The 25,969-nt window shown below is 40.4% G+C and overlaps 1 protein-coding gene across 26 annotated transcripts in view; it reads left to right on the forward strand.

Annotated features, from left to right (window-relative positions):
* ERC2 (ELKS/RAB6-interacting/CAST family member 2) overlaps positions 1–25,969 on the forward strand; it is a 1,007,328-nt gene that overhangs the window by 325,825 nt on the left and 655,534 nt on the right. For 13 of the 26 annotated variants that reach the window (XM_051852289.2, XM_051852297.2, XM_051852275.2 and 10 more), the window contains 3 exons: positions 1,127–1,201; positions 4,096–4,137; positions 20,164–20,319. In XM_051852289.2, the coding sequence (XP_051708249.1) occupies positions 1,127–1,201; positions 4,096–4,137; positions 20,164–20,319 (273 nt within the window). The remainder of the gene's footprint in view (positions 1–1,126; positions 1,202–4,095; positions 4,138–20,163; positions 20,320–25,969) is intronic. The other 13 variants (XM_051852290.2, XM_051852291.2, XM_070050693.1 and 10 more) reach the window with 1 other exon arrangement.

Here is a 25,969-nt window from a genome sequence, read left to right on the forward strand (position 1 = left end):
AATGTCCTTGCTTGGAAAAGCTAGCCATTTGTTTGGTCCTCTTTCTCATTTTCCAAGTTTGTGTTTTGTTTTGATTTATTTGTTCAACTTAAATGTTTGTGATCCAATGATTCTAAAAGTCTAGAGTCAAAATCTAAATTGATTGTATTCTGGAAGCAGAAATAAGCTTTTGGGGAATTATCCCAGAGATGACCCATACCAGCAGTGTGGACATTTGTGAGCAGTTTTGTTTACTTCTGCCAATGCCTGCTCTCATAAAACTGTTGACAGTTATTAAGACAATCAGAGCATGAATGGAACAAACCCATCTTCATCTCTTCTTTTCTGCCAGTACAACTTTACAGAGTCTTAACAGAATTGTTCTTTTGAGAAGAGGCAGCAAAAAGTGAGCCTGCAAGCTTAAAATTGCAATTAGGCAATTTCTTTTTATCTAAAGAAATGTTCAATATTATTCCAGGAGTTCTCGGAGCCACATCTGGCTTCAACCACTTTTGCCTCTTCTCTAACATTGTTGATATTAATGCCAATTTTAATTTCTTGGCATCATCATGTATAAATCTATCACCCACAGATGTGATTTTGAATAAGGACTGAAACTGTAAATTTGCAAGCAAGAGATTCACAGGATTTTATCACATTACCCCAGAAAGTGTCACAGTTGTACTGAAATGGTTTTAAATTGCTCATTTCAAACCCTCCTCGGTAGCAAAGTGCCATGCGTGCAGCGGCTTTGCAACCACGTTAGTCATTTTCTTTGCTCTGTTTCCTGGCTGTGTTTGTATTGGGAGCACAGAGTAATGTAATTTAGTAAATTATGATTTGATGGCTGGGCATCAGCCCCAGTGTTGAACAGTATTTGGACTATGATTACTTGCTGGCTTTGTCACAGTTGACATTAATTATTGATGGGAGTTTCAGAAATAGCGCATGTGCCAAGAGCTTTTCACCGGAGAGCAGGCTCCAGGCAGGAGGGATGCTAAAGAGTGTGGGGGCAGAGGCACCTGTGGCTTGTTTATGTCTGTGCCCCGGGGACCTGGACTCGGTGGGCTGTGTAGTACCTGTGTGACGGGCATGGTGGAGCGGAAAGATGAACCGTCAGGCTTATTTCTATCGTGTTCCTCCCCAGGAATTGCACCGAAGAAGCCAACTTCAGCCGGAGCCGGCCAAGACGAAGGCTCTCCAGACTGTCATTGAAATGAAGGTAGGAGCTGTGCACATTTGTCAAAACCAGCTGTGCCTCCGGAGTTTGCTCTAACTTGAGGGTACCTAACATAAACATGAGAAAGGAACCTTGTGTTTTGCTCTGGGTACCCTGGTGAGTGCTTTGTGCTGGATCTTTTTGTCTTCTTGGGTGCATTCAATTTATTGGCCCTTTAATTAGGATCCCTTTTCTGGGCAGAAGAAAAAGGGCTCAAGTATCTGCAGCCTGAAAAGAACTGGGTTCATTTCCAGAGCATGGCCAATGCCTTTAAGCCTAAGGGAGGTTTTTGTGTGTACTTTAAAAGTAAATTTCTAAAGCTGGAATAATTCTTTTCTTCCTCCTATTTACATTATAATGAAAAGACACCTTGGAGAAACTACAATTTGACAAAGGGAAGTTATTTTATATGCAGTGAAGTTGTTAAAGAATTAAAATTATGCTTTGAGCAAGATCTATTTTCCAATGAATAATACTTTGTTGACTTCAGTATTTTCTTGTAACCATGTCTGGAAGGGATAATAATTTATTAAAGGCTCACAAACTATCCTATCTAGTTGTGGAGGTGTAGAGATATGCTATTTAAAGGAATACAGAAATCCTTCTTGGTGGATTTAGGGCATTTAAGGAAAATGAAATAAATGAAATCGACCAAGCCATGACCTATGATTAAGAAACAAATGTAGATGGAATTCAGTTGCTTTGGTAGTATCTGGAAATTGGAAGTCTTTTATTTCTAGTTGTGGCCCAAAGGAAGCAAATCATAAATTATTTATCTTAGGGATAAATAATTCTAGATTTGAATTGTTTCAGTAAGAAAAAAAAATTCATCATGAGGATGTTTGCAGTCTTCAAATTCCACACTTGAGCTGAATACTGGGAAGGTTTTCAGGTCCCCATCAGCCTACCAGAGGATCCTGAAACTTACTGATATTCCTATCATAAAAATCCTATGTTTTTTATCACAGGATTTTGGTTTGTCTGCCAAGATAGTCCCAAGTCCTAGGGGAAATGAAACTAATACGAGATATTGAATTTTTGGCTTGGAAAAATTCTAGCTTGGAATTTTTTTTTTCTAGTCAATGACAATGTCTTTATCCAAGTGGATTTCTGTGGAAGTAATGTAGAACATTTGCTTTAAAATTATATGTCCCCCCAGTGAGGTTACACCAGTCAAAGCACTTATAATGTATTTGCAGTAAGTTGGTATGAAAAATACTACTTATGGGGAAAATGCCGATAGGAAAAGAGTGATTATTAATCTTTGGCTCGTCAGTTGTTTTGAATTTATGTAATTTTAACCTATTTTGAAAAGAAACAACATTCTACATGTGGGTAGCAGTGGTTTATAACTAAGTTCCATTCTTACTGCACATTTCAAGCTTCACATTAAAGCTTTAAAAAGGGGGGAAAAGGACAAAAGACTAAAATACATTCTTTGTTCTTGTTATTATTATTATTATTATTATTTTGCAAAAGGTTGTTCAGTCCCCTCTGCCCACTTCCATACCCATCTCCCCAGACTGCCCTCTACACAAATAGTGATGAAGAGGACACACATACTCATTTCCAAATTATTAGAAAAAGAAAAAAGGATGAACAAATCCCAGGAATGTTTGGGGAAACTAGGAGAAACATCTTTCCCAATATGGTGGCTATTTTCTTATTAAGCAAGTCTCTTCTGAGATGATTGGTGCTTTTTTGAGACTTTTCAAAGTAGAAATTCTGTTTGATTCAAGTTTACTCTTGAAAAAAATAAAAACATTGATGTAGGCTGTTAATGTGGGAAGGCATAAAACATGATTTTCTAGAGCAAATTCATCTGTACACCTGAGGGTACTTCAAAAAGTTTGTGAAAATAAAATTAAAAGCTAAATTTACTTTGGAGCAAAAAATTTTTGAAATCCTTGTATATAAAAGGTCTTCAAAAAGCTCATGGAAAATATGTATTATGGAAAAACTGCATGGATTTCAAAGCCTTTTGGTACCAAAATTTATCTTTTATTTCCACTTACCATGAACTTTTTGAAGTTCCTTGTCTATCAGTAAATTGAACCTGGAGTTTTTCTTTTGTGGATGCCAACAATGCTGATTTGTAGGTGTAAGAACATATTTGCAGGACACATGAAATCAGTATGTTTGTTAGGGAACTGAGCCCGAGTTTTTCTGTTGTCTTTTAGGATGCCTGTTAATTCGCAAAAGCGCTGCCTTCTGTTTGTCAGTGGGCAGTCTGAGTCCCATTAGCATCTGTGCTCAGCACAACTAAATTGAGTTATAGAGGCAGCTGGTGGAGGCCCATGCCCTCAGCCCTGTGTGTTGCTTGTGACAGAGGCTGTGATCTCATCCCATTCTGTGCATCTGTTATATGTGTGTGAAAGTGGAGCATGTTGTCCAAGCCTTGGAGCTGACTACCAAGTAGAAATGACCCTTACATCTGGCAGGTGAAACTTGAGGCCCCATTGTGTCTGAACATTGGGTACACATCTGTGTCACCTGGTGCCTTGGCAAAATCTAAAGGTAAACAAGTTTTGTTAGAATAAATTGGCCCTGCAGTTTCAGGAGAAGACATAAAGCATGGCTCAGAAGTTACCCCTAAGTGTCTCCTCCTTCCTAGAGAAACTGAGGGTGGACTTTAGAACCTCCCTCATACACTTTGCATCCAATTGAGAGCTGAGAAACACAGCCTGGGAGTCCTACATTTCTGGGTACGCCTAGACTTTTAGAGTTGTGAAAACATGTCGCCATGAGGTGAGTGTTGGGGAAGCAAGGTGGGCAGCAGCTCTTCGCAGACATCACACACAAGGCCAGCCAGCTGAGCCAGGGAGTTAAGAAGTCACCTGAATAAAAATGAAAGGAAGCCAAGTGAATAAAGTTATTTGTGATTTATCTTCTTGCAGGAAGCTTCACGTTTTAATTTTGGCCCTGATTTGGTCTGGCAGGTATGTTCCAAGTTTGCATTTAGAATGTTGCGTGTGTTTCTTGGGGAAACTAGTGTCTTGTAGATATATGAAACTCCTCCCTTCTTTCTTCATGTCTGAAGATTCTTCACTAAGCTCTTTTCTCCTCTGATGGAGACCTGCAGGTCAGCAGAGTGGCATGCAAAAGGCCTGATTTCTTTTTCTTCCTTTAATGTTAATTCCTTTGAAAGAATATGTTTTTAGCTTTATTTATTTATTTATTTATTTGACAGAGTTAGACAGTGAGAGAGAAAGAGACAGAGAGAAAGGTCTTCCTTCTGTTGGTTCACTCCCCAAATGGCCGCTATGGCCTGCGTGTTGCGGCCTGCGCGCTGCGCTGATTTGAAGCCAGGAGTCAGATGCTTCCTCCTGGTCTTCCATGCAGGTGCAGGGCCCAGCGACCTGGGCCATCCTCCACTGCACTCCCGGGCCACAGCAGAGAGCCTGACTAGAAGAGGAGCAACCGGGACAGAATCCAGCACCCCAACTGGGACTAGAACCTGAAGTGCCAGCGCTGCAGGCGGAAAATTAGCCTAGTGAGCCGCGGTGCCGGCTTAGCTTTATTTTTTATTATAAATTTGATGTGACATATTGTCCAAAAATTTTACTTTCTTGGATTCATTCATAAACTGTACTCATTTTTTTTCCCAAGAAAAATGAATTATAGTAATGGCAGTACTTGTCAGATAGTCTCAGAAACGTTTTTCTTTGTTAGTAAGGATGTCTAAGTTCTAAAATCTAATCCAAAGTGGCTGAAGCCAAAAGGAAATTTATTGGCTCACTTAACTGGAAAGAAGAAGGGGTTTTGCTTCAGGCACAACTTGATCCAGGGGCTCAAAAGATATTAGTAGATCCCATTTTCTCTCATTCTACCTCTTATCTTAGCTTCCTTCATGTGAGTTCTATTTTTAGACACACTGTCCTTGCCTGTCTGAGCAAGATGGCTCAAGTAACCCCAACAATCACAGGAGAAAGAGCAGGGAGAACGTTGTGTCTAAAAAAAAAATACAAAAGGTTGGTGCCGTGGCTCACTTGGTTAATCCTCCTTCCATATGGGCGCCGGGTTCTAGTCCCAGTTGCTCCTCTTCCAGGCCAGCTCTCTGCTGTGGCCCTGGAGGGCAGTCGAGGATGGCCCAAGTGCTTGGGCTCCTGCACCCACATGGGAGACCAGGGAGAAGCACCTGGCTCCTGGCTTTGGATCTGCATAGCTCCGGCTGTAGCAGCCATTTGGGGGGTAAACCAATGGAAGGAAGACCTTTCTCTCTGTCTCTCTCTCTCTCTCACTGTCTAACTCTATCTGTCAAATAAACTTAAAAATATGCAAAAACCCAACCAAATTAGAGTAATAATAATTACTGAGTTGAAGCATAGAACTTCACTCCAAACTTAACAGCCCTGGTGTCAAAGCAAAGGTGTTGAATTCCCTGGTTCTCATTTGCTTAATACATTAAATGATACACAATCATCAAGAAAAACAACTTTCTGCTAACACTGCAGGAATTGTTAGATTTTCAGCAGAAGTGATCAAATAGGAGATAAATGAATAATGGAGGATTTCAGTGGAAGTTGCAGAAAATATACTTATCTGGTGAACTTGTTAACTGAAATGCATTAAGAAGCAGGGCACAATGTTCTATATGACAGTATTTCTGTTGGAACCTGAAGTGTGGATTGTGGGTATTTAGCCTTCTAGTCACATGACCAACTAGTGCATTTGTGTACCAAGAGTGGTTCATCTTGGAGAATGTTCATCTCCCATCAGATTTTTAATTGGAACTCAATTATAAGCAATACAATATTGGGCGTCAATAAATTGCTGAGAATATGACTCTGCATTCAGCTACACTTCAATGGGGAGGTTGACTTTTGTTATTAAAATTAAAGACTACACCTTATTTTGTGCCGAGGCAGATGCCTGCTCTTTTTCGTGGAGCTGACCTGCAGTTGTATTAAGATTCCTGTAAGAGGTCTCTTGATGCTTGGTCAAATTCAGCCCATTCCATTTCACAAGGTATGCAAGGGCTGCACTGGAACACTGTGAAGTCAAGAGTTACTACCTGGGAACTTCCCCAAGTCTTGTAGCTAGGAAGAGCCAGAATTCAGACCCAAACCGAGGGTATTGAACATAACCCAATCCTTCCTCATGAACTAACTGAAGTCCTGGATCTAATCAGAGACACTATGAAGTAGATACCAGATTTCTAGGGCCTGCATAGGTTTATTGCATGTCTCTGGGATAGTTATATACTGATTTGGGTGTTACTTAAATTTTTTTTCTCCCAGGATTCTATATTCATAGGATATTTATGCCAAGCCTTATTTTTCTAGTTAAGCAATATTGATCACATTTAGGCCTTAATATTACTCTGTCTCTTTTTTGGCTGTTATAACTAATAATAGCACTAACAACAACAATGCCACTTTTGCCATCAGTGACACTCCAATGGCAGGGATGTCACTACCACATATTGGGGCTAAGCTCTTGATGTGCAAAAAAACCTCTGAATAGACATGATTATGCCCATTTCACAGATGAGAAAGCAATAGTTTAGAAAGGATAAGCAGCCTGCTCCAGGTCCTACACCAACTGGTTGGCAGCTAAGATTTGTACACATTTATCCCCAAAGCTCTTTTATTTGAAAGTCGGAGTTACAGAGAGAGAAGGAAAGATGGAGAGAGAAATCTTCTATCTGTTGGTTCACTCTCCAGAAGGCCGCAACAGCAGGTCTGGGCCAGGCCAAAGCTACGAGCCAGGAGCTTCTTCCATGTCTCTCATGTAAGCAGCAGGGGCCCAAGCACTTGGGCCATCTTCCATTACATTTCTCAGGCCTTATTAGGGAACTGGATTAGAAGTGGAGTAGCCCAGACAAGAACTGGTGCCCATATGGCATGCTGGCATTGCAGGCAGTGGTTTTAGCCACTATGCCACAGCACTGGCCCCATCCCAAAGACCTTAATACTCTCTACTCCTGTCTTACTAAAGACAGCCCATAGGTCCAACTGGTTTTTCTTTCAACACATTGAAAGTTGTGCTGAGGTTTGCATCATAAAATAGATAAAGACTGCTTGGGGAACTGGAGATGCCTGTTTGATATTTCTGGAAAGGAATGAAGTTATGCTTTATGTTGTGAAGCAAGAGTTGCTCTTTGTATATGTGTGTGTCATTGAGCCTCCAAATAGGGCTACAAATATTTTTCCCCTGTACTTTAAGTCTAGTCCTGAAGTTTTGTTTTAGCAGTGTAGAGTAATACCTTCTTCAAATTTGCAACGTCCTGCATTTTTGATGTTCACTATCCATTTACGAGACCAGAATTATCCTTTAGCTTATTTTTTCTTGAGAAATTTCTTCATCGTCTCATCTTTCAACTTGAAAGATATTTTAAAAACTCTGTTCCATTTAACTCTTTTCCTTAAATAAAAGGGGAAAAGTTGGTTTTAAGCAATGTCCAGAAAATGAAAAATGTCAAGTTAAATGTTAGGTCTGAATGGTATATAGCTGTCATTTAGAAGCAAGTAAGATCCTTTAAAATTAGTTTTCTTTCCATTTTTGCCCAAATTCTTCTTGCAATATATATGACTCTGAATGTGACTTAGTTGCTAGTTGATAATTCCTGCTATTAACTGGGTTAGTTTGTGTGAATATAACTCCTGATGTTGAATCACAAACATCAGTGTTTACTGAGAAGCTATTTTTTTTTTTTTTTGCGAAGCACTGTGCTGGAATTTTCAGAAAAATTGGACTTTCATCTTTAAGGAGCTAATAAAATAAGTGCACAAGATAGGTTCTAAGAGTGACCTCAAAAGGGCAAAATGGGCTACAGGGATTCAAGGGATATCGGACAAGAGAAGGGCAGGGAATGCCTCCTGGAAGAGGTTGCATTTGAAGAAAATCTTCAGAGATTGGTATGGTTTTGTTAAAGGCAAGTATGGGTTATAAACAGTGAACATCATAACAGCCAAACAAGGAAGCTATAAAGTATAAGGAGTGTCTAGGAAAGAACAAATGATTAAGTTTGGTACATTTAAAAAGCAAAAGTGACAAATTAAGTCATAAGGAAGTAAAAGGAAAGAAATAAATAAAAGCTGAAATTAATGAAAATACAAAATAAACATATACTAGATAGGAACACCAAATTTAAATGCTAAGTGTCTGAGCAGATTAATAAAAATAACAAATTCTGGTTAGAGTCTTTGAGCGAAGCAGAGATACCACAAGTAAACAATATCAGGAATGAAAGGGCTGCATCTCTGTATATTTATTAACATTACAAATATGAGAGAGGGATGAGCCTTGTGGTACATGCAGTTGAGCCTCCACTTGGGATGCCGGTATCCCATCTTGGAATGCTAGTTTGAGTCCTGAGGCTCTGCTTCCACTCCAGCTTCCTGCTAATATCACTGGGAGGCAATGGATGATGGTCCCTGCCACCCATGTGGGAGACCTAATGGAGTACTGAGTTGCTGGCTTCAGTATGGCCCAGCCCTGGCTGTTGTGGGCATTTGGTGAGTGAACCAGTGGATGGAAAAATCAGTGTGTTTGTCTGCCTGCTTGTTTGCTTTTCTTTTCTCTTCTTTTCATTTCATTTCATTTCGTTTTGTTTCTTTTCTTTATTTCTTATATTTTTCTGCCTCCCTCCTTCTCTTCCTCTCTCTGTCTCCCTTTCCTGATCCTTCCTTCTTTCCTTCCCTCCCTCCTTCTCAGTCACTACACCTTTCAAATAAATAAATCTTTTTAAGAAATATTTTTGTTTGAGAGGTACAGTTACAGACAGAGAGTTGGAGAGACAGACAGATCTTCCATCCACTGGTTCACTCCCCAGATGGCTGCAATAGCCTGAACTGGACTGATCCGAAGCCAGGAGCTTCTTCTGGGTCTCCACACAGGTGCAGGGGCCCAAGCACTTGGGGAGACCCAGAAGAAGTTCCTGGCTCCTAGCTTCAGATTGGCCCATCTCTGGCTATTGCAGCTATCTGGGGAGTGAACCAGTGGATGGAAGACCTCTCTCTCTCTCTCTCTCTCTCTCTCTCTCTCTCTCTCTGCCTTTCAAATAAATAGATAAATCTTTTTTAAAAAGTTCTAAAAAAAAAGTTCTGGAATTAGATAATATGATGATTGTAAAGACCACTAAGTTGTATACTTTAAAAGAATGCATTTTATAATGCATATATTACATCTCAATGAATCTGTTATTAAAATTTAAAGGAGGCTAGCATTTTGGCTTAGTGGGTTAAATTACTGCTTGTGATGCTAGCATCCCATATTAGAGCAGTAGTTGACAGCCAAGCTGCTCTGCTTGTATCTAGCTCCCCACTAATGTCCCTAGGAAAGCACCAGAAGATGACCCAAGTGCTTGAGCCCTGCCACAATGTGGGAAACCCAGATGGAATTCTAGGCTTCTGGCTTTGGCCTGTGCTAGCCCTGGCTGTTGTAGCCATTTGGAGAGTGAACCAATGGATGAAAGATCTCTCTCTCTTTGTCTTTCTGTGTCACTCTGCCTTTTGTAATAAATAAATAAATAAATAACTTTATAAAAAAAAACTAGAGAAAAATATTACAAAGGAGATGATCAGTAGCTTTGATTACTATAAATAAGAGCTGTAAAAGATGTATTTCTTAGGTTTATAATAGAGCTTAATATTTTTAATATGAAAAGAGGTCAAGTTTATCCATGTGGAATCAACATTTGGGGGAAAAAGTACTAAGAAGTTGATATTTTTTTCAGGGTGGGCGATTATGAAGAATTTTTGTCCTGTTTTTATTATTCCTACATTTTCATCTCTTATAATGTGTGTAAGAACAACCAAAAACCTTTATTTAGGAAAAATATCAGTAAGTTTATTAAAACAAAATCCATCATCAAAAAGCTTAAAGGTGCATTTTTTTATTTGTAATTCTTCTTTTTTTGTCTGGACTGAGAAGTCTCCAAAGGGAATAGGTTAGATTAATTTTAGAAACTGAGAATCAAACTTTGTTCTTCTGGCTTCCCTGTGGTCCCCCCATCCCTCCTGTAAAATGGGTCCATGACACCATCCTGCCAAAAATTGAGGTGGGAATTACAAAGAACTAAGGTGTGGGAAAAGTCCTGGCACATCATAGATCCTCAAGGACTCCTGTTAAGGATCGTCCTTTTTCCTTTTGGTTTGGCCGTTAAGTTGTTTTACCTGTTAAAAAGAGGTGTCACATTTGAGCAAGGACCCCACCAAAGAGAAGGACCAGATAAGTTCATTTCAGGTGGAATCTAGGAATGCACACAGAGCTTGCAAGTGGAAGAGAATCAAGTCTTTGTGAAAGTAGAAACCAGTAGAGAAAAGAGATTCCTAGGAGGCATAATAAATGACCTAGGGGATTCGTTTCCTGATTAGCAGGCATCTGGCAAGGTGCTTATGCCTTTTGGCTTTTACTGTTCTCCTCTGGCCATTGAAGGGATTGGGCTAAATATCCTATTTTAAGAATTACGCGAAGTCTGCAGGCTTGGTGACTGGCAATTTGGATTTTCAGAAGGCCCTCTTGGGGAGCCGGAATTGATGTGACATTCTTGCAAAGTTAAAATCTTAGCTTTGACTGATCCATCCTTGCCAGCCCTGCCCAGGCCAGCAGCCATGGCCCTCTCCCTTGCTGGTACTGGGTTCCCAGTCTATTGTTTATTTAGGGCTCATAATTTCCTTACTGGCATTGCGCCCCTACCATCAGGGTTGAGAAGTCAACCACAGGCCTCATGTGAACTTCCCCTTTCAAGTTTCAGTAATGACAGTGTACAGCCCGTCACATGCCTCATCCCTAAGGCATGGTCCAGTTTCCACATCCATCAAGCCGCGCTGGGTGACTTGGGGTGGCCTGAATTCCATTGCTGCCTGTTGCTTTTTCCATGAGACAAACTGGTTGAACACAGATGGAGTTGTGGTATGTTTTGGAGATCCTAAGGAGGAGGCCCCAAAACCTATCAGGGGATGGTTTAAAAGGAATAGATAAGAGCAAGTTTATGTTTCTAGGAGGACAGTGAAGACTTTTTGTGAAGAGCACTAGAAGAGAAACAGAGGGGCCAGATATCCATCTTGTAAGGCTCCCCAAAATAGATTTGCTGTATTGCAAAGTCATGTTTTGCTGAATTCCTGGTGTCCTCAGAGAGTGGGCAGCTAGCATTCAAACCCTCTTTGTAGCCAGAAATTGGTGAAAGATAACATCCAATCCATGTTTAGGGAGGGCAGCATCGCACATGCATGGAGGGACAGTACATTCATCTGGAAGCAGTTGCTGAAACTTTTCCTTCCCTATCCCCTTTGTCCAACCTCTTCATGTTGTTCTTTTGACCTTTCTCTGTGATCTTTAGAAGGGAAGTACTGTATGGCAGAAAGAACCAGAATAGCTCAGCTTCTAGGTGATGCTCTTCTCTGAATCCAACCTTTTCTGAGGTTGACCTGCAGATGGCAAGGTCACAATATGTGGCCTCCTCTCTCCAAGTCCAGGGAGGCCTGTCTGTCAAGAGCACCATTCCAAACATTAAGCAGGTTATCTACCATCTGTGGGTCTCCTCACCTTTACGTGGGTAAGTAAGTCCTCAATTCATAGGGTTGTGGGCAAGATTAAATGAGATTTTTCTAGTACAGTACTTGTGTAAGTGGTCAGTACATATCAGCTGTTGTTATTGATTGTGTTTTTTAAAAGAATTATTTGTTTGAAAGTCAGAGCTATGGAAAGAGGAACACACACACACACACACACGGGGGGGGGGGGGTCTTCCATCCTCTGGTTCACTCCCCAGATGGCTGCAACTGCTGGGGTTGGACCAGGTGGAAGCCAAGAGCCAGGAACTCCATCCAGGTCTCCCATGTGGGTGTCAGAGGCCCAATTGTTTGGGCCATCTTCTGCTGCTTTTTCCAGGCTGTTAGCAAGGAGTGATATCAGAAGTGGAGCAGCTGGGATTTGAACCCGTGCCCATATGGGATGCCAGTGTTGTAGGTGCCAGCTTTGCCCACTATACCACAATACCAGCACCTGTTGCTTTGGTCCTGTGTCATTCTTTTCTGTATATCCTCTCTCACATGTGAGAATTTATATTTTTAACATTTATATAAGTGAGACATAATTGGAAAAGAAAGCATAGATATAAAGTAGAAATCTACGTTGTCCTCCCCCACCCACTCAAGCTGCGTCCTCTACACATAAATCCTGGTTTTTCTCTCCATTCTCACCTAAAAGAGAATGTTCCTACTAGGGTTCCTGTGGTAGCTCATCCTCAGATAGGCATTCAGGAGCTTTTGCTTTAGTCTCTGTCCCAAGCACATTGAACTGATTTGAGTTGGCCAGTGCTTTCTTCCATGCTTTGAGCAATGGAGAAAGCCCGCAGTGTAAATTGCAGTCGCTTTCTATGTAGGGCTGATACTCAGTGAAGAGGCCCAAGTGCAGCTACAATGATTGTTAGACTCTTCAATAAAACACCCACAGCTACAAACCTTCAGAATAATGCCTGCCTTCCTCCATCCATCCCTTACCTTGAGCTGTCCAAATCCAGGAACTGAAGGGATAACTCCTGACTCTGCAGGGACCTCATCCACCAGATTCTAGTGTTCCATGGGGTGTCTGTTCTGATTGGTTCTTTTCGTGTTCCACACTAGCTGTTGAGTGACTCAGCATCATCTATAACTCCATGGGGTTTAGAACAGGTCTTCAGTTTGCAGTTACCATACCATGATGCCAAGGGAACTGTCCACGTGAACAGGTGACTCCTTAGCTGTCTCCTTGGTCTCCAGTCTCTTCAGACCTTCCTTTGACTTCCTTTTTTCTTGGCACTGTTTACTCTCTTGTTTTCTGGGACTCTCCCATAATTTCCATCAGTTTTGACCCTTTCCTTTTGAAGACTCTGCCATGGTTTTCCCTATCCCTATTCTTAATCATGTCTGACGAACTCCTTCCTTCTCCCGCAGGCTGATGATTCCATGGTCTCTTCAGTCTTAGTTCCATTCTGGCATCTATTTTTATTGTTCATTTCCCAGAGGCTGTTTAATTGCCTGTTTTCTTGTTTACCAGCTTGTAAATGATTACCAGTCAGAATCACATGTGAATTGCTAGCTTGATTCTGTAGATTGGTGATTCTTCACCCTCATTTTCTTTGTTTCTAACTCTTCAATCTGGTAGTCCTACCCATTTCTGACTTCCCTATCTGTAGAATTATAGAATATATCTGTATATTTAGATTTATGTTATAGAATTGTAGAATATATCTAACTATATTTTGGTATTGTCTTTCACACTATCATATGTGTACTACACTCTTTTGTTTTAAGTGACAGAAACATTGCTGAATTGTTGAAATCTTTACTTAAGTGTGGAGTTGGTCTTCTATGTACAATTTTAGCTGAAAATGAATCTTAATGGAGAATGGGAATTAGAAAGGGAGAGGGAGGAGGAGGAAGGGTGGAAGTGTGGGTGGGAAGGCAGGTATAGTGGGAAGAATAACTATATTACTAAAGTTGTACTTATTAAAATTGAATTACTTAAAAATTAAATGTAAAGAAAAGAAAAAGAAAAAAAGAAACCTTGTTGTATTTTGGTATTCGGGGGAGTAGATGGTTCAGATGTAGCTATAGCAAGCTGGTCAAAGAATGTCATCAGGACACAGTTATTCAGGCAAGTTCACCCTTTTCTTTTTTAAGATTTATTTATTTGAAACATAGAGAGAGAAAGAGAGGCCTTCCCTCTGCTGGTTTACTCCCCAGCTAGTCACAACAGCTAGGCTGGGCCAGGTCAAAGCCAGGAGCCAGGAGCATCATCTGGGTCTCCCACATGGGTGGCAGGAGTCTAAGCACCTGGGCCATTTCCACTGCTTTCTCAGGTGAGTTAGCAGAGAGCTGGATCAGAAGTGGAGCAGCCAAGATCAGAGCCAGTGCCCATATGGGATGCCAGTGTCACAAGCAGTGGCTTACCCTGCAATGCCACAATGCCAGCCCCCCAGGTAGGTTCTTAATACATGTTCTCACAGAAGACCATATCCTTCCTCAGGCCCACATTTTCTTTACTCCCAGAAAAAGGTAGGTGGGCTTTGTTAGAGGCCTGAGTTCACTCCTGGGTCAATCACTGTGTCTGTAAGATCCATGGTGCTTGCTTTTAAGCAGGGCCACACAATTGGAAATCCCTACTAAAACTCTAGAAAGTTGGGGAGATATGTAGTTCTCCAAAGGAAAAACTGAGTGGACAAAAAATTGATACATGCTACAGCTAGAAACAGGAGGGGAGGTGATGTTTCTTAAGAACCTGTTTGCATCTTGCCCTCATTTACTTCTCCTAACAATCTTAGGGCATAGGTTTAACATGGGTAGAAACAGGCTCCAACATTCAGCAGGGTGGAATGAAAAGGGAAGCTACTGTCTTCTACTTGTGTATGTAATAGAACTGGGAAATTGCTGGGAACTCATTACGTTGTTGTTGGCTTATGTTAATAACGGCCACCCTTTATTCTGCCTCCATGATAAGTGCCTTCCATGATAGGTACTTTGCATGCATTTTAACCTTACTTGTATGTATGGAGGCTCTGAGCATGATATTCTATCAGAGAGGGTGAGTATCCTGCCCAAATACATAGAAGTCTAAAGTAAGGTTTACATTCCAGTTTGTGACATCCTAAGGATAAAACTTTTCATCTTCCCATGTGGACTGTCTGGATTGTTTACCTTTAGCTCTTTTTTTTTTTTTTTTTTTTTTGTTATTGTTGTTAGAATTGAGTCCATTAACCACTTAAGAGTTAACAGATTCACGCATGGAAACCAAAACTTCACAGTTCACTTTATATCCAACAAGAAGTAGAGTCACAGGGCTGGCGCTGTGGCATAGCTGGTAAAGCTGCTGCCTGTAGTACCAGCATCCCATATGGGCACAGGTTTGAGTCCCTGCTGCTCCACTTCTCATTCAGCTCTCTGCTGTGGCCTGGGAAAGCAGTGGAAGATGGCCCAAGTCCTCGGGCTCCTGCACCCATGTGGAAGACCCAGAAGAAGCTCCTGGATCCTGGATTCATATTGGCACAGCTCTGACCATTGCGGCCATTTGTGGAGTGAACCAGTGGATGAAGACCTCTCTCTCTCTCTCTGCCTCTCTGTAACTCTGCTTTTCAATAAATGAATAAATCTTAAAAGAAAGAAAGAAATAAAGAAAGAGACTAGAGTCACATCTTCGCCAGGAGTCACTGGTAACGTGCACCGAGACAGGAAGGATTCATCTGCCTGCAGGGCGTGGATTTTGTGAGGAATGAGTCCAAAGAAGGCAAATGAGGTCATGAAAAGAAATATAAAGTACCCTCATTGCTTTCACTTTGACTTAGATTCTATGCTTGTACATTTTGCCATAAAGCTAGATCCCATCTGAAAAAGTAGATGAGTGTAGGACAGTAGCATCACCGAAGGACAGCATTGTCCCTATCATTTTCTAATCCAGGCCGTTATCTTTTTATACCTTACAAGTGAGTTGTGGTGCATGCAAAGTACTTTTCTGAGAACCTCCCTCGGCAGAGTAAAGGGCTGCCCTTGTTAACAGAAGCCAGCATCCCTGTGGCCAGGGCCTAGCATTTCTCCAGTTCTGTTTTGTCCACAAGTAGAACACAAAACCTCCATTTTTATTCCATCCTGTTCAACTCTCTGAGCATGTTCCTAGCCTTGCTGATCCGTAACCCAAGACTGTTACAAGACTGGAGTGAGTACAAGGTGTAAAACTCCCAGAAGAATACCTGACACACATGTGCTCAATGAAGATGAGTTTTTGATTTTTTAGTATTTATTTTTCTTCCTAGTCTGTCTTCGGTCTAAGTTCACTTCTTCCTTCAAGTACTTCAGTTGGGTTCCTAGGACCATGGTTCTTCCCCCCACCATAAATCCTTTCAAAGGCAGGGCATTACTCACTTTAAGTCCAAGTTTTGTTTACAGATACTAGATGATTTTTAAAAGTTAAGCCTCCAAGAGCCTCTGTGGTATCCAATAATAATAGTTTAGAGTTTTTTTCTAAATAAAGTGTAGCATAATTATGCGGGGATCTTCCTGAACATTAGATCATGTCTCCTTTAAACCAAATTGGCCCTAACTGTGTTGATCAGCATCCGAGGACCAATATATGATCGTGGAGAGTTCCATGCTCTGTAAAAACTGCTTATATTTCCTTTCTTGGCCTGATATTAAAATGAAACCAGTAATTCTTGCTGTATTTGAAAAGAAAGCACATTGTGACACTCAGCAATAACATAATTGTTACTTTTTGTGACTAAATGATACTGCTTTTTTTTTTTCCTGATGTTCCACCCACTTACCACTTCAGTGTTCGCAGTTCCTAGAGAGGAACTGAAATCTGTTTCTTGCTGTTTAAGGGGAACACAATGTTTGACAAACACAAAGAGTAACAGTGGCATCCTGCCTGGCATAGAGACTGCAGAAAGTTTTCTCCCAGGGTTGCTGTGCATATGTGCCAAGTCGGAGACCTCCTGGAAGGAGCTTCCATGTTTTTCTATATATACTAAGCCAGTAAAGTTGCTCCTTCCCTTCTGCACTGGTCAGTCTTGTCCCTGTCTCTTATGGACACCTGCAGACATTTAGAACCTTTGCTTTGGGACCAGCACTGTGGCATAACAAGTAAAGTTGCTGCCTGCTGTGCCAGCATTTCATATGGGTGCTGGTTCTGGTCTGCACTTTTCCATTTCTGATCTAGCTCTCTGCTAATGCACCTGGAAAAAGCAGTAGAAGATGGAAGAAACTCCTGGCTCCTGGTTTGGGACCAGCCCAGCCCTGGTTGTTGTGGACATTTGGGGAGTGACCCAGCAGATGGAAGACCTTTCTCCCTTTCTCCTTCTCTCTCCTTTCCTTCCTCCCTGTCTTTGTTCTCTCTCTCTCTCTCTCTCTCTCTCTCTCTCTCTCTCTCACTTTGCCTTTCAAAGAAATAAAATCAGTCTTTAAAAACAAAAAGCTCCCAGGTAATGTTGGTGCCACTTGTCTGTAGACCAGCATTTGAATAGCAGGAATCTTGGCTGTAATCCATGTTAAATGTGGAGAAGCTTGCCTGTGAGTCTTCTTGAGGTCTATCAAGCATCTTACATACCTGACATAGTAACTGATGTCCAACAGGTAAACAGTATCTATTTATTGAATGAATGAACGAAAGAACTCCTTGTATCTAAATTTACTGTCTATAGCATACGTGTCCTAGAAAAATCAAGATATTAGTTAAAAATAGAAGGAGAATATAAAAATAAGCTTATTTGAGTTTTCCCACCCAACTTTCACCCCCATTGCTGTAGTCATTGTGGTCATGGGATCATGCTAATATTCCTGGCAGGTTTAAGAATGAGCTGGGTGGGCCCACTGAGGAAGTGGCTACTAGGAGTTCAATTCCAGTGATTTGTTTATTACTTGCCAATCATATATCTGTTCTGTATCTTTTGGATGATTGATGTACAATAAGTAGGCTTGGGTTTGAATCTTTAGGAGTTGTAGTCTGAAATTTATGTGTAAAATTTTTACAAGTATTATTTTATGAATTCTGGAAAGAAGTGATTTCAAAGAGATACTGAGTTCATATATTTTTCCCCTAATGAATAGGCAGTGAAACAAACATATTTGAGATTTTCTTTTTCCCTTAAAGGAAAATTTTTCATATTTGTACAGTCCATAACCAAAATAAAGTATAACAATAAGATCATTTGATGCCGGCGCCCCGGCTCACTAGGCTAATCCTCCGCCTTGCGGCGCTGGCACACTGGGTTCTAGTCCCGATCAGGGTGCTGGATTCTGTCCTGGTTGCCCCTCTTCCAGGCCAGCTCTCTGCTGTGACCCAGGAGTGCAGTGGAGGATGGCCCAAGTGCTTGGGCCCTGCACCCCATGGGAGACCAGGATAAGTACCTGGCTCCTGCCATTGGATCAGCGCGGTGCGCCGGCCGCAGCGCGCCGGCCACGGCAGCCATTGGAGGGTGAACCAATGGCAAAGGAAGACCTTTCTCTCTGTCTCTCTCTCTCACTGTCCACTCTGCCTGTCCAAAAAAAAAAAAAAAAGATCATTTGATGGTTGTCCTTCTTGGGTGTATTTGAAAGATGTCAGCTGAGATATGAGGGGACCACATCTGGTGTTTCACTGCTGTAGTCAGAGCAGGTATATGTAAACCACTTTTGAGTGTCGGAAACTAACAAGGTGATCTGGATCTTTCAGTTCACCCTTATTCTAAATTGGGATAATCATGGCATATTTCCCTTAGAAGTGTCCAAATCACTGCTTTGACCCTTCAATTTAGTAATGTATCCCTGAGGTTTATGCAATCATTAAAATACTAATTTTTTCTCAAGATTTGAGTTCTAGAGGTCATAATACTGGGGATAAGTGAAACAAAATAAAATATTTTGCTTCAGATATCCCAGAGCCAGTCATACTTATGTGTACAGAGAATCCCCAGTAACCATGTAACACATTTATTTGCTGTACAACCTTCCTGTTCACACACTAGTTGGGTTTTGTGGGCCCAATATAGGTCCTCAGTATAGGACCTCAATAAAGCTACTTTATACAATACATATATTATTTTAAACACTAATTCTAAATAATAGGTAAAGGTGGTCTGATGTAGAATGCACCTCAGCGATTGGGGAGCAACTGTTACTGCGTTGTTCAAAATCCCATTGTTCCTACCAATTTGGGAGGGACACGAACATTAAGTCCACAACACTACCCTTATTTACTCAAATGGTTGGTATGCATGGTTTCCGTAAATTGATTTAAAATAGAACACTACTATGCATAAAAACATTAATGGTGGTTAACTCTGGAGATAGTAGGACTAGAGGAGTATTCTCCATTTTCTATGATTTTAAGGTATGTTGCTTTTTCAACTAGAAAACATAATAGATATTAATTTTAAAGGCAAATGAAATACTGCTGAATGGAACATTTCATTATCTTAAAATTTTCAGAATCTTTATTTTACCTTCTTTGAGATTTTCTGAGAATTAGTAAAAGTGCTATAGCAGCTCAAGCGTTTGTTTTCCTGTATGTAATACAGCTTGATAAGAAGTTGCTGTTCTTCCTTGTCTGCCCTTCTAACATAATGACAATGTTAAGGTAATGTTCTTATAATACTGCCATGTCAACTTTTCATGTGCTTCATTCTAAGACTGATTTGAGTCCAGTACCAAGGTTAGGGCATTCTTTTCTTCTTCTCCTCCCTCCCTCCCTCCCTCTTTTTCTTTTTCATTTGTTTTGTTTCCCTAAAAGAATTCTCTCTTTTCTATTTCCTAATACATTGTTTCTTATTATGTGCAATCTTGTGTCTTGATCTGTCATTTTTCCCCCCTCAATTCATCCTACATCTGAGTGCAATATTTCTAGTTTTTTGGCTCGGTAAATCAGTAGGTTAGAAATGTCCTGCCACGTAGTCATGTTTTTTGTCACGTAGGAACCTGACTGCTCGCCAAATAAATCATGACATTGTGATATATTATTTCCAGTTGCTATAAATTTTCAGTAGTTAGGGAATCCAGCCATAGTAAGGCCAGGTTCAGTTATTTAATTTCACTTATGTCTGTATTTTAGATGAGAATGCTTTTCCTCATTAGTAAGTTTGAATTTCCTTTTATGAGTCAAATTCCAAACTTGCCTTATAAAACCAGCCGTAGAATATATATGTGAACACATTGTTTTTTGTGTTTACAAGTAGACTTAAAATAGGCACTGGTAGGCTGTCTCTTAAACTATAAATTCATCCAATTAAATTATGTTTTATAGTTTTTAATATTTTTACATGACTTTCATCTCTTGCTTTGATAATTTGGTTCACAGATATTAGGGACAAGCATATCTAAGTAACTCTGTACTATATTCCTGCATGAATTTGATTGGGAATTTACACAATAATCTCATAAATGATCCTCAGAAAAAAATATTCTGAATTGGAGGCCATGTCTATATTACAGTTAATATAATGCTACCCAAAGTTGCTCTCCTAAATTCTGTTTTAATGATGCTCAGGTTTTTTTTTTTATGCTTTTTACCAACAGGACACAAAAATTGCTTCATTGGAGCGAAACATCAGGGATCTTGAGGATGAGATCCAGATGTTGAAAGCCAATGGCGTACTGAGCGCCGAGGACCGTGAGGAAGAGGTCAAACAGATAGAGGTTTACAAAAGTCACTCCAAGTTTATGAAGACAAAGGTATGGGCCAGAGTTGTAAACTTTTATAATCTTGGGGTGACTAGAAAGTTATGGTTTACATATGTATTTTTTCCAAATACCCACACAATCTGCTTTATGTAATATCATGAAATAGAGATGATAAAGAAAAGTGGGCAAAACTTTTAGTTTGAAGTGTAGATTCCGAAGAGGAACCAAGGACAATCTTTGGTGAAATTCTTAGTTACCATGAGGCTCAGGCTTTCCTGAGGAGTTCTTTTCTTGTTCCTCTCTTGGGAATCACCTATTATTGTCCCCTCTCTTCCAAATTTCCAAAGTTGTCCTAAGTTTGCTGTTTTCTAAAGTTGCCAACATTGCCAAATTTCCTTGTCATCCTTAGTTGGTGATTGTCTCAAAAGGTGGTGTTGCTCTTACAAGCTAATTTAACTCATCTTAACATCATTAAGACATTTTGGCTTTGGTGTGATGATTAAGTCATAACTAATTGCAAGTCTCAGTGCTGCTATTTACTCAAATTATTCAACCATTCCAAGCCTTAGCATCGTCACCCAGCAAACAGGAATGAGAAAAACATGTAACTCAGTGGGTTGCTCTGACAATTCCAAGAGATCATGTATTTAATGTACTTTGTTGCTTATCTGATCTCTAGGAAGTATTCAACAAATTGTAGACGTCATTGCTGATAGTATAATTATTATGTGTTGCTTTGGAATATTTATAAACTAGTACTAGATTAATCTCCATTAATTTATATTGCTGTTGCCAGTTTTTAAGGGTTTGATTTGTGGTTTTCAAAATTAAGCTATGGGTTGTAAATGACCGAGTACCTGAATATTATTTTTACATGTGCGTGATTATTAAATTTATGACTAGCCCAAAATGGAACTTTCAAGAAGTTGAGATGCTTTTGTCTATTCCATTTAAAGTATTTTGCTTCTGAGTCTAACAACCACACAATTTTTTTTTTCTTTTCTCTTTTTCTGCTCTTAAATGTCACTATTCTTGTTCTAGGCTTTAATCTTCTTTGTTACCTTATAAAATGCAGCAGAGTTAGTGTAATGTAGAGTTCTGTGAGAAAGCAGTGGGAGAGAGTAGAATAAATGTTTAAATGATTATCTGTTGTGAAATATATGCATAGTCTTTGCAGAGTTTGCCATTATAAAGAGGAAATGTTAATATCTAACATTGACTACACCATGTGTATGTATGTGCATGCGTGTGTGTTTCTTCAAGGTAAAAAAAAAAAAAAAGCTGTGCTTGCTCTTGCCAGCTTTCCATATCTAACGTAGACATTGAGATTATGACTGAAAACGTGGATCAAGGAGTAGAGATAGGAGAAGGAAAATGTCCAATGGACTTGAGCATAACCACTTCTTTTCAGGGACTGCCACAAAAATTCAGAATAGGTTTCCTTGCTTACCCCTCCCTCTGGTCTCTTTTTGCAGACCCTCCCTCTCAGAAAGTTGAGCTAAGGTACAGAGATCACAGTTCTAGGGTGACCCACAGGCAGTGCCCCAATCACTCTGAGAACAAAGGCCAGGGACACAGTTTATGGGAAATTACTGTTTTGGCTTACATTTTTCCTTTCCATCCTAGCGCTCAACAATGGGAGATTGTTCAAGCCACTCCTACAGCTAAAAATGCCATGAAATTTATAAACTCTGCCCTTATCATGGACTCTGTCCAGGGGAATGAAACATTTATATGGTCCTCAGCAAATAAGTCATGACCTCTGTTAGCCCACATTGGTCTAAGAGACCATCCATCCTTAAACTAGATTTAACTTTTAATGATTAGTTACTTTTAAGGGTTCCAAAAGGGACAGATCAGAAGAATGTTTGAGGAGAGTTGTGGAGTGAGGTGGAAAGAGTGCAGGCTGCAGACTAAAGCAGGCTCTGGCAAATCTCTAGCCTGCCCTGCTAGCTGCCTGGCCTTGAGGGCGTCGCTTAAGTCTCATATAATGAGAGATGAGGGCAACACCTCCAACCTTAGAGGGTGGCTCATGGATTAAATGAGGACCAAATGAAATAATGTAGTTGAAGTGCCTAGCTCAAAAAGTGGCTTATGGTGTAAACATTTTCTTTTTCAACTATTTGACAGGTAGAGAGACAGATTGACAGATCTGCCATCTACAGGTTCATTTTCCAAGAGCCCACAGCAGCCGAGAGTGGGTTGGGCCAGAGCTGGGAGCTGGGAGCTGGGAACTGGGAACTCAGTCCAGGTCTCTCACTTGAGTGGAAGGAACCCAGTTAATTGAGGCATCAGTACTATGTTCCAGTAGAGAGCTGGAACCAGGTATTGAACTTAGAGAATGGGACATGGGTGACTTAACTGCTAGGCCAAATGCTGACCTATAAATATTATTCTTGAAGAGGTATAACCAAATAAAACAATAATAATACTATAATTAAACTAATAGGAAAAATGTATTTTTAAGAAAGATCTCCGCGAGTGAGATCCCTGTGGAAAGAACAGGTCATCAAAGAAGGAGGTACCTTTCTCTGAAGGGGGGAGAGAACTTCCATTCTGACTACGACCTTGCCTAAATATGATCAGAGTCGGCGAACTCAAAAGGCTTCCATAGCCTTGGCAACTCATGACAAGAGCCTAGGGTGATTACTGATGCCATAAACAAGAGTGTCAATTTGTTAAGTCAACAACAGGAGTCACTGTGCACTTACTCCTCATGTAGGATCTCTGTCCTTAATGTATTGTACATTGTGATTTAATGCTATAACTAGTACTCAAACAGTATTTTTCACTTTTTGTTTCTATATGGGTGCAAACTGTTGAAATCTTTACTTAATATATGCTAAACTGATCTTCTGTATATAAAGAGAATTGAAAATGAATCTTGATGTCAATGGAATGGGAGAGGGAGCGGGAAAGGGGAGGGTTGCGGGTGGGAGGGAAGTTATGGGGGGGAGCCATTGTAATCCATAAGCTGTACTTTGGAAATTTATATTCATTAAATAAAAGTTAAAAAAAAGAAATATAAATAAAAAATGAGTTCTCATGCCACCCAGATACCTTTACTGACTTACAGACATTAGCTAAAAATATTAGCAATTTTTTCTATTTTTTCAGTAAGAATCTTCTAATTGGATGGAATCACCATACTTATTGCTCACAACCTATTTTTTAAATTCTCCTACTTTGAGAAGTCAGTGTGGTTCCTCATGTAAGCCTGAGAATGCAGCTCTCATTTATTGTTTAAGCGAATTGAGCATGTGGGTTGGAGAGAAAGGGGGTATGTTAAATAGCCCTGTGCAAGGACGTGCACCCTTGTTTGGATCCCAAATAGATAAGCAGAACTGGGAAGGCCTCTTGAAAGGTCTGTGATGAAGTTAAGTAGCAGTGAAGACTTAGGTCACGTTTATAAATATGATGTAATAGCAAAGCCAGGATGTCCTATTTGGAGGAAGATGGAAGACAGGTTGCAAATATGTAAATGCAGACTCTTAGAATCTCAGCTTGTGGTAAGGCAGGGATACCAGACATAATCAGCCCAAGTAGTAATCCTGGCGTCTCGCAAGTTCTTTAGCACACAGACCTCCTCCCTGAGAACTGATATGCTGGGAAGCCTCCTCATGTGTGTATGTTGTGAGCTCCAGTTCCTACTCCAACTCTGAAGGTGTAGAGGACGAGAACAGTAAGAACTGAAGCCAAGAGAGCGTGGAAAGCAAGTTACTTTCAGGAGCACTGGTGAGCCTTTGAGAATGGAACGTACCATTTAAATAGTTGTTTTTCTGCTAGGGAAAGAATGATGGCGTCTCCCTTCCATACAAGGCTCTGTTCCTAGCCTAACACATTTTTCATCTTCTGATCCCAGTATTTCTACTTGAGCCACTCCCTCCGTTTTCAGTGATTGCCAAAGAGGCCTCGCCGCTGTCTTAGATCTCCCCCTTTGTCCTGAATGTGTAACACATTTTCCTGTAGGTCTCTGAAGGATCACAAACCTCGTAACCTAAACTGCATGATAATAAGCATATCACTTTCTCGACACGAGGGCCTTCTCTGCCATGAAAAAGAGGCTGCTTGCTTTGGCAGAGTGGGTTTGCAAGGGTGTCGGTTGTGTCACAGACGTCAGTGGGGGAAGAGCTTTCAGACAGAATGAAGTGTGCCTGATGTCCACATGGACTTCATAGAAAGCCTGTGATGTAATTCCGATTGGCTTTTCTTTTGGCCATCACAGAGACAGACCTTCCCGGCCTCAGTTCTCGTGTATGTTTGATTGCATCACTTTCCGTTTTTACTGACTTTATGGCTTTAAAAGAAGCAAAAGGCATATTTTCAAGAAAGAGCATTTTTTTAACCCTGTAACTGCATTCCCCTTTGAAAAGCCTTTTTCTGTTATTTTCTGCATAAATATTTATCTAAAATTAACCTCATGGCAGTGATAGTCTGAAAGCTATTTAAAGCCAATTCCTGTTTACTATTTATGGGTTGAAATCATTGTGTAATCATCAGTCTGTTTTATTGAATAAAATAAGTGGCTGTAGAACCTGCCATGTCTTTCCTTCCTACTTAACACTGTTCTGTTGATTCCAGTCAAACTTCTCAGGACCCCATCCTCCACACTAGCTTTCTACTCTGGTATTTGTGAAAGTTAGCACAAATCCATATTTTCTTTTTCACTTGAGACATCATCTTTGCTTAGGCATGAAGAGTTGAAAGGTTTTTGAGCTTTAATTTTGTAGAATCAGTTTCATATGTGGAATCAACTGTATATTGTGCTGCCGGCTACAACTGGATGCGATTTGGGGTCCACAACCCCTGAGAAGGATCCCATCACAATGGGTTCTAATTTCTATTATTATTTTAGGTAATTCTAACCCTGATTTTCCCTCTTTTTATATATATTCTGTTCTCCTCTGTTAGAGTGAGAGGGAGAACAAGAGAGGGTTATGGAGGGAGTGAACGTCTTTCTTTTGTTTTCATTGTGGGTGAAAATGTCCATCGACTCATGATTCATCCAACTGCAGAGAAATAAAGTGTTTCATGAGTTGCACATCCTGAGTGGTATCCTCTCACGCATGTACACCCAGGGCACTTTGACAAGCACTCACAGTGGTTTCCAGCAAAATTTGAAGCACATACAGAATTCTAAGGGCCAGTTTCTGTTCAGCCACTACCAGTCCTTCAGCTGTGCAAGCAAGAGGAAACCTGTTTGTTCCCTGATGTAGTCTGACTCCTCCTTGCAAATGGAATTTCCTTCTGTATAAACCTTTCTAGTACGTTGTGCCCAGTGAATCCTTCTGTAGATGGAGGCCTCATTCCTTGTCAAGCAGACCACTATGTTCACACTCAGATGCTTGGTCAGTGGCTCCGTTCCTATTTATGTCAGTTTTTTTTTTTTTTTTTTTTTTTTTTTGGCTGAACATAAACAGACAAAAGGTGCAGACTGAATTGTATTTTAACAAAACGTACTTTATAATGTACTTGTGAGCTGTGGAGTTAGAAAGGAATCTCAAGGGTCTGAATTAAGCCACAGCAGGGGTCTTGTGTGATAAGTTGAACACGGATTATTTGTTCTTATTGGCATTTGTCGGCTAGATGAAGTTGAGCTGTAGTTTCACAGTCACAAGGACATGAGAAAAGAGACAGAGGCTGGTCCTGTTCAAAATGAGGCATCTCAGAACCCCACCACCAGCACCCTTACTGCATAAAG

This window comes from Oryctolagus cuniculus, chromosome 10 (genome assembly GCF_964237555.1).
Source record: "Oryctolagus cuniculus chromosome 10, mOryCun1.1, whole genome shotgun sequence".
Lineage (NCBI taxonomy): Eukaryota > Metazoa > Chordata > Mammalia > Lagomorpha > Leporidae > Oryctolagus > Oryctolagus cuniculus.